General features: G+C 48.8%; 1 protein-coding gene across 1 annotated transcript; it reads right to left on the bottom strand.

Moving 5' to 3' along the window:
• Positions 1-106: 106 nt before the first annotated feature.
• On the bottom strand, positions 107-2368 carry LOC149372065 (uncharacterized). Its single transcript, XM_089585677.1, has 2 exons — positions 1079-2368; positions 107-336 (listed from the first exon to the last, which is right to left on the bottom strand). Exon 1 carries the CDS (start codon positions 2366-2368, stop codon positions 1103-1105), a length of 1266 nt encoding a protein of 421 aa, XP_089441803.1. The 3' UTR covers positions 107-336; positions 1079-1102.
• Positions 2369-9371: the final 7003 nt, after the last annotated feature.

Genomic DNA, 9371 nt, shown 5'->3' on the forward strand with positions numbered 1-9371 from the left:
TTGTTTTACATTTACAGTTCATAGATGGCGCCATGTTGGATGGCCCAAACTCCATGACACATTTTTCATCACAAAAGCAACAACTTTATTGGTGTCATTATTTTAGCTTATTCTCAACATGTAACAGGCAACAACAACTCGGTGAGCAAGCGTAGGCGTGGTTCCAGGAGAGCAGTCCAAGTACGCGCTGATCGCCGTGGGTTCCATTTCCACCAGCGAATCCTCGGGGGAGTTTCACAAGGGCGTCCTTCGACCGAAACACCTCCTCGATGACTTCTTTGGCGAGTCAAGTGACTTGGCCTTCGATGTCACCGTGCATGGCGCGAGTCCTGGTATCTGAAATACGCAAATAGATTGTGGCAGAGCCAGTTTTGTAAAGCGCACATAAATTGAAAGAACTTCTGGCCGATTTTATGGGTCTTTCTGGCTCTTTTAGATAGCAGCAGCAAAAAGAAATTACACGATACGTCTCAATCATAGAGGTCGGATAATTTTGTAGAGCCGATGAAGAGCCAGCATCGCATCAGTGGCTTAGAAATTCGAACATCCGCCTCCTATGAGGGAAATGTGAGGTGCTGGATTCAGTGCCGTTGAACTTCCTGTGAGCACAAGAACCTTCCCCTGGCCTGATCCTCGGATTCTCCGAGGAGAAATGCTTTAAAAAATTGGCCTTTCACTCTAAGTGAGTCACGGTTCGTCTTTGCGCCGTTAAAATCAAGTAATAACCATCCAACAGATAACTAATAGCATCACGAACAATGCAGTACGGGCTTTCGAGAGCACCAGTGTGCTAACTTCAGGGACACGTGCATGCCAGCTGTCTGTGCTGTGCTAGCAACGCGCAGTCATGGCTCTGCCACTTCAGATCGCCGCGAGATGCCTCGGCCTTTTTCGCGGCGCGTTAGCTTTGTTATTGTCCGTCAGTGTACACTAAAACTGAACGAACGTACCGTATCACTACATGGAGCAAGTAGCAGTCTTGTCAGTTCGATGTTCAAACGCGGTAGAAGACACGCGGTTGGCTAACGGAGCTCCGAAAGAATGCAGCTCGAGGTTATTGAAATGGAGGTGTACTCACCACAACTACTCAGGCAGCTACGCTTCAGAGCTTTACTGTCTGTCCCAGGGCAATTTTGGTCTGGGTCTGCCAGGGCCAGTCTGCGGCAGGGGCGTTGGAGTAGGCCCAAACCCCGCCGCCGTGTCCGCCCGAAGCGAAGGCCTGCGGAGCGGGGGCCGGCGGTGCGGAGGCCGGGGGAGCGGGTGCTGATGGTGCGGCAGCCGCGGTGTCAGCCTGCCTGATGGAGTAGGCAGGTGCGGCAGCCTCAGCGGCGGTGTCAGCCTGCCTGACGTAGTAGGCAGGTGCGGCAGCCGCAGCGGCGGTGTCAGCCTGCTTTACGGAGTAGGCAGGTGCGGCAGCCGCAGCGGCGGTGTCAGCCTGCCTGACAGAGTAGGCAGGTGCGGCAGCCGCAGCGTCGGTGTCAGCCTGTGGAAATGAAGTGGCGCTGGGTGCTGCAGAGACACTCGATCCCTTCGCAGAACCACTGTAGACTCCGCTTCCGAGACTAGTGGGGGCCCAGACCGAAGGCGCCTTAGATGGCCAAGCCCAGCCTGAGTAGGATGACGGCCAGGCACTGGAAGGCCAAGCTTGGGCCGAGGACCATCCAGTGGAAGGCCAGGCGGTTGAAGGCCAGGGAGCGGAGGACCACTTGGCCGTCGGCGCGATGCTAACCACGGTCTTTGATCCCTTCGCGAAGCTACCGTAGACACCGCTTCCAAGACCAGTGGAGGCCCAGACCGAAGAGGACGTAGAAGGCCCAGCCCAACCTGAGTAGGATGACGGCCACGCACTTGAAGGCCAAGCTTGGGCCGACGGCCATGCAGTGGAAGGCCAGGCGGTCAATTTCCAGGCAGTGGAGACCGGGGGCCAGGGTGCGGGGGTCGGAGGGGGGGCTGTGGGCGCGGGAGGGGGGTTTGTGGGCCAGGCGGCGGGGGTCGGGTACCAGGGCTCTTTCACCACGGTCTTCAGGTGTATGGGCACGGGGACGACGTACGGTTTCTTCACGAGGGGCAAGAGCTTCGCACCGATCCCGACGAGAGGCTTCGCTGCGACAAGAGGCTTGACTCCGACGAAAGGCTTGACGCCGACGAAAGGCTTTACTCCGACGAGAGGCTTGAAGACCTTCTTGGCGACGAGGGAGGTCTTAAGGAGCTTGGCGCCTTTGACGAGGATGATCTTCTTAGCAAGCAGCTTGCCGCCGACTAGACCGCCGACGGGTACCGGAAAGCCGGGCACCAGCAGCGAAGTTGCCTGTACGCCCGCTGCGCACATGACTAGAGCGATCGCCGCGAGCGTTGAAACTCGCCCCATCCTGCAAACGAAAAGCGCGCTGGGGTTTTCACGGGATCTCTGCGCTAAGAGACAATCTGAGGACATTCTTGGTACAAACTTGCTTTCTCGCAGATGAAACGTCACTCATTACTCGCACAAGCTCGTTTTCATTTGTTTATTTTTTGTTGAATAGAGATAAACATGCCTTTGAAGTCCCATTTTAATGAAGTTTAACGAATAACTATGACATTTTTTCTATTTTAATTTGGTTCATATGGTCGGCTACAAAAAAAGTGGTTTTAAACCTTTCCATGTCGCTAATCTCGGGAATGACTACACTTGAAATTTCTTTTAAACTGATTAATTCGCAGAATTACGTCTTGCGCATGTATGAAAATCATTATGGGCGTTCACAATTCTCACTCACAGATTCACTCTTCAAAAAACATACATTGATGAAGAAAAATCGAATATACTATTGTAGCCTCTTGCAATATATTCAATCAGCAAAATTCAGTGCACTGCAAACTCCTCGGCAGAATACAGCCCCCCTATACACCACGTGAAAGCAGCGGAATTACGATAGAGGCAGCGCATTCAATTTCAAACATCTCTAGTAAATCGTGTGGAGCCGCTGCGGTGGCTCAGTGGTGATGGCGCTCGGCTGCTGACCCGAAAGACGCGGGTTCGAACCCGGCCACAGCGGTCGAATTTCTATGGAGGCGAAATTCTGGAGGCCTGTGTACTGTGCTATGTCAGTGCATGTCAAAATATCCCATGTGGTCGAATTTTCCAGAGCCCTTCAGTACGGCGTCCCTCATAGCCTTATTCGCTTTGGGACGTTAAACCCCAATAAACCAAATCGTGTTGAAAAACTAGCAGGTATCATATAGCAGATTCCTAAAAAGGGTTACGGATGTATTGATCGCAATAAATGTTGAGTTTATTTGATTTATTCTTGTAGCGCTTTGCACTCATTTACGGCGTTTTGTTGTTGCCTTTTCTGCCACTTTTGTTCCGGCCAGAAAATCGCGGGCTTAAAATAACTTCAATACATCTCGATCTGTGTATGTGACAATATGCAGATTTACTATGAAGCTGCCAATTTAAATGTATATTTATCTACGCGGTACCCAGTCTATATTTAATGCATAGAACCTGAGTTTTACATGCTGTACATTTAAGCGAAATCTGTTTGCAATTGACAATATCCGTATTTGTGTGCCTGCATCCCGAACCGCGCACGGAGCAAGGCGTCTGTCAGGCTCCTTGCCTTTTGCCTTGCCACTACGCAGGCCTGAGTATGCGTACGTGAGTGGTACACTCTTGCGATTTGACTCCGTACAGAGCGCTGTTATCGAACGTTGTAAAACCAACTCTCGTTCGGTAAAACCTGATCATACAAAAAAAAAAAAAAAAAAGACGCGGCACGGGGAAGGGTGGGATATGTAAGAAGGCAAATTTTAATTCTCTAGATATTCTTATTTTAAATCGTTCAGAGATAAGTTTGCAACGTCTGCGCATGTGGGTTGTACAGCACCTCGGACATAATGTACGTGATAGAGTTGAATTAAAAGATGACTAGTTTTAATTAAAATTAACCATCGAACTGGTTTTATGGCGCGAATGTGCAATTCGAATTTGAAGGCCATCAACATCGAAGTTAAGTCTTTTCCCTTTTTTTTTTTCTGAGCCGGAATTATGGCTCGAAATATCGAGCGTCAAAAATACGTTTTTGAAGTTCGTCGGCTTTTCTGCGTTTCCCGTGTCTAATTATAATGGCGCCGCTACGCACGGTACCGTCGCCGAAATCGTGTTCACTTATGCTAGATCCCAAAATACACGAACTGCATCTGTATGAGCTGCATTAGAAATTCGAGCTGCGCCATTTTTTCCGCATGCAATGCTAGAAAACGAAATTACTTTCAAAGGAACACTTTTCACCATTGATGTTATGAACCAGGATTTCCATTCAGGAAACTTGAAAACTAGGCTTGCCTTCAAGGTTAACGGGCTTCAATTTCGTATTATAATATTGCGCCTTAAAACCAAAAGTTACAAAAATGATTACTTAATTTAAATCAGCTAATCGTCTTTTATGGCTTATGGGGTTTAACGACCAAAAGCGATTCAGGCTATGAGGGACGCCGTAGTGATGGGCTCAGGATAATATCGACCACCTGCACCGACATCGCACTGTACACGGGTCTCTAGAATTTAGCCTCCATCGAAATGCGATCGCCGCGGCCTGGATCGAACCCGCGCCTTTCGTGTCAGCAGCCGAACACTGTAACCACTGAGCTACCGCGGCGGCTAATCGTCTGTTAATTGAGCTTTATCACTACCAGCCGCGTTGGCTCAGTGGTCAGGTCGCTCGGCTAATGAGCCGGAGTTCTCGCGTTCGAAGCCGGCCGCGTTTCGATGGAGGCGGAACGCAAAAGGCGCCCGTGTGCTGCGAGATGTCGAAATATTCGAAATAGATGTCGAAATATTCCGGAGCCCTCCACTACGGCACCTCTTTCTTCCTTTCTTCTCTCATTCCCTCCTTTATCCCTCTCCTTACGGCGCGGTTTAGGTATTCACCCAGATGCGAGACAGATACTGCGCCGTTTCCTTTCTGAAAAAAAAAAAAATTGTTTTCTGTATCACGTAGTACGTGATCTCCGTCTGCTGTACGATCCACCTGCACAGATCGCGCCAACGTAGCTATTACTATATTTAAAATAAAAATCTGTAAAAGCAAAAAAGATGACTCGGTATATAGTGAGCAATACAAAACACGAACACCAGTTTGGAATATATATATATATATATATATATTAAGCGAAGAAGGGAAGGGGAATGAGGGGCTCGTTATAAACATGAAAGAAGCCAACAGCCACAGAAACCAAGGGGCACAGGGGATTTTTATTTATTTATTTTGTGGTGTTGATCAATTGAGAATATTGCTGAATATGTTACCGCTTAAAGCTAATTGATTAGAAAAGCAGAAGAAAAAACAACCACCTGCCGCCGGTGGGATCCGAACCCACGACCTCCGAATTACGCATCCGGTGCTCTACCTCTGAGCTACGGCGACGGCTGTCAAATCTTCTGCTTTCGGGGGTATTTATGTTTACAAGTAACCTAACCTTGAGAGTGTTCATCAGCGCCACCCACGTTCATAAGCGGCGGACGTAGAACGCCCTGAGTTACCGCAGGTGTGACGTAGAGCGTCATCGAACGGAGAGGGTGGAAGCTGCGTGAGAACCCTCTTATGCTTCCTATGGCTTCAAGGCTGCCAGAACCGAGGCCCTCGCTAAGCAATTAAGCAAAGAAGGGAAGGGGAATGAGGGGCTCGTTATAAGCATGAAAGAAGCCAACAGCCACAGAAACCAAGGGGCACAGGGGATTTTTATTTATTTATTTATTTTGTGGTGTTGATCAGTTTAGAATATTGCTGAATATGTTATCGCTTAAAGCTAATTGATTAGAAAAGCAGAAGAAAAAACCACCTGCCGCCGGTGGGATCAGAACCCACGACCTCCGTTTCTGAGAAAGCTGAATAGCTTTTTTTTTGTAGCCGTATGGCTGCGCTTGGGTGGATTCCAATGAGTAATTACTCCCTTATTACAAATCTACTCCACCTTGGGGGATTCCCCTAAAAATTTGACCGAGCTAACTATACGTATATTCAACAATATCCTCAAAAATTCAAGACTCATTCCACTGGCTTATATTTTGCTAAAATGCGGCCCTAAGATGAGCAGGCACGTTTACAACCGTTCCATGCTGCACCTTACTACAGTGAATTAGAATCTTACAGTGCCGACTGCCACCACCAAGCAGCGTCCACGAAATCGGCAAAGGGCAGAACTACGAAAACTAACCTCACGAAGTTTTTCTCTGAAGTTCTAGCGAGTCCGTCCTCTTAGAGAGTCGATATATAGCGCCTAAATATTTCTTTCAAGAGGGACAGTTATGCTGCTATATGCCGCGGCCTCGTCTACAAGAGTGTCATAGCTAAAAGAAAAACGAACTGACGTACCTGAGGCTTTCTGCTGCTGCGTCCAAGGTCGCAGAGCTGACTAACCGTGCAAAAAGCTGCGGGCCAGTTTTGTGTCCTCCTCCCCTTCGCCATCACAGGTAAACGCAGAGCACAACTTTCCATTGGTTGCTTCGCCCCGTGCTTCCAGTTGTCCCTTGCGAGGTCGCTCCATACGAAGGGTCACGTGAGAATGCCACTTGCAATATGGTGGCGAGGGGCACACAGCGAGGGAGAGCAACACGCGACACAAGAAAGGGAACGGCGACAGGATGCTCGTTGTGGGGATAGCGGGTAACGTTTTTGGCCAGGATGATGACGTCGTAGCACTGCTCCTTATAAGGATTTACGACGGCTGCACACATTCTCTTACCAGCCACAACTGAATGCAGGAACCAAGAGGCTCGAAGTGTGTGTCAGATAATAAAGAAAATAAAACTCATGGACTGGAGGACACGCACAGCAGATTTTGGTTCCGTTGGCGTCGTCATTGATTACGAGGGGGCCCAGAACAAGCGCTGACGGCTAACGCTGTTACAAACCCCGATACACAAGATGGGAAACGGGAATTTCTACAAAAACAAAGACAGCCCTCATAAGACTAGGAAACAAGCAAAACAAATTAAATGGCGAGTTAAAAATTACTCACGATTGAAGGAAAGAGCAAGCTGGAGCAACTCCAACCGCGATGCATCGTCTATGCTTCATTAACTAGCCCAACCTGCTATCTTAGCGAATCCAGTTACAGTCACTACGCCTTACGAAACTGCGTGCAGCGTACCCAAGCCTGACCAAAAGAAGCGCTACTGCTGTGCGTATACAAGGCGCGGATACGGTGCATGCAGCTGGGAGTTAACTGAGCATCCAGTTATGCAGCCGAGTAAATCATTCCCTAAGTATTGGTGCACTGTAAATCGATATTTATTAGGGGAACATCATTTTACACCTTGCATTCGCTCAGTATTATTGAATAGGACACTCTAAAAGCTGCTCTATTAATGGCGAATTTTACCCTGTTAATTCTCGTCGGCTACATTTTCAGGTAACTATAACGAGGTGATAAAAGGGTGTCGCAAATGAACAACTGCGTGGAGAACCACCAAAATTCCATCCTAACGAAGAAAGGGAGCACTTGCTAGCAACGCAGTTGGTATGTGAAGAATATTTTTTTTTTATTCGGCGAATGTGCCACAAAGCCATAGGCGCAGAAAGGGCCGAGCGGTGGGTCGTCTGATGCATCAAGGTAAGTCAAAGTATCGACGTGAATATTATGCGGATCGTGAGCATGACCGCGAACACGGCCCCATATAGTACGGTATGGTATAACATGGTATGGTATCGTGTGGTATGTCTCGTATCAGCATGTACAGAAACGAAGGATGAACCTGGAATCAAAGTACTTTTTTTGTGATTTACTCGCTTAGCAAACGTGGCACTGGTTAAATCACAGATCAATTGGTAGATACCGAAATTGTTCAATATGATTAACTTCTTAATGCATCATTGTACTCTTCCTTTCATTTTTAGAAATCGAGCTGCACGGTCTTCAGATATGCACGAAGCTAGCTCTGTGCGCAATTTCGCGCGTTGTCGAAATTAATGGGATTCAGGACTTTTAATTCAAAAACATTACTAGTCCCATAACGAGAAAAGCCGGCGGCGTATGCGTGTGTGTGCGTGCGCGCACTCGCAGATGGTGCAGAAAATTCCAGCGATGGCAAGAAAAATAACGTGACGTCATCGAGCGGTCGTATGACGCACACGGCAAGCCGAGCAACGCCGCTTCAGACAATTCTGTACATGTCATTCGTCTATTACATACTATCCACTGGCCGACCTCTATATGCGCCAGTTTTCCTGACATTTGTACAATTGTGACGCAACCGTTTGTAGTACAGCGTTTAGGGTGACGTCATACGATTTCGCGTTGGATATAGCTTACATGTGCTAGTCAAGTTGGAGGCTAGCTTGCGACAGGGATTCGAACCGACGACATATGCACCTTCAATTGTATGCCTTTCCAGTCCAGACTTTCGTATCGAAATTGTGATGCAACCGTTCGTCGTACAACATCCCGGCTGGTGTCATATATGCGTGTTTGTGCGTGGGTGGTGTCATACATCGTCGCTTGATTTCAGCGCGGTCGGTTGTGTATGGGCTCGTGCAAAGAACAGTGAACCATCAACGACTACGGCTTCGACATCGGCACCACTCGAAGTGAAACGCAGTCCGGTCGGCACAAATACACAAACGCCGAAGAAGCACGACAGCGTTTGCAGTGCTTTCGCATTCCCACACGAAAGCACACTTCAGTGTCCCTGCCGAATTTTGTAAACTCAGCACATTCACTCCAGATATAACCACCGAACATAATCCAGGGCCTTTTTTTTTTGTGCTCTGGCTACGCCTAGAGAAGCCTGTGCGCACCATCGAGAGTTTTCACAAGGCGACCGCTCACGGCCCCGCATATCCGAGATATGCTCGGCTAGGAAGATGTCACGTGGCTGTCAGAATCTCAGTTGAATAAACATGCACACCCCCCTCGCCTTATGCGTGCATAATGGGCAGAGACGCCAACACCGACAACAGTTTAGACAGCATGATTCAATTGCCTTTTCAATCGCAGGCCATATTGGTCTCGGGTCGTCGACGACAGAATCCCGTGTGATCGTAGCAACAAGGCGCAGCTGACACGCTGGTTGTCATTGTAGACGTTTTTGCTTCCCGCATTGAAGGGAGGTAGTCCGTGGCTCAACCCAACTGGCAAGCAGTTAGAAGGGGATTAGAGGCGAGGGCGATCACCCCGGGACACGTGCTGGCAACTCACCTAGAGGAACGAAGTACAGCCCATGCCTCGACTCAAAAGGGGTGCCTTAAAATTCCTTCTTGCCTGCCCTACCCCGCTAGAGGTCAGCGGCCATGCGGTTGCCAAGCGATTCGTCGCGGCTCGTCTTCCGAGCTGCGGTGCAATGATGGCTACCCTCGTCCCCTCCGCACCGGAGGAGCAGAGCGCCCAGA

Source organism: Amblyomma mixtum, chromosome 1 (assembly GCF_055824585.1).
Source record: "Amblyomma mixtum isolate Tamu chromosome 1, ASM5582458v1, whole genome shotgun sequence".
In the NCBI taxonomy this organism is placed as follows: Eukaryota; Metazoa; Arthropoda; class Arachnida; order Ixodida; family Ixodidae; genus Amblyomma; species Amblyomma mixtum.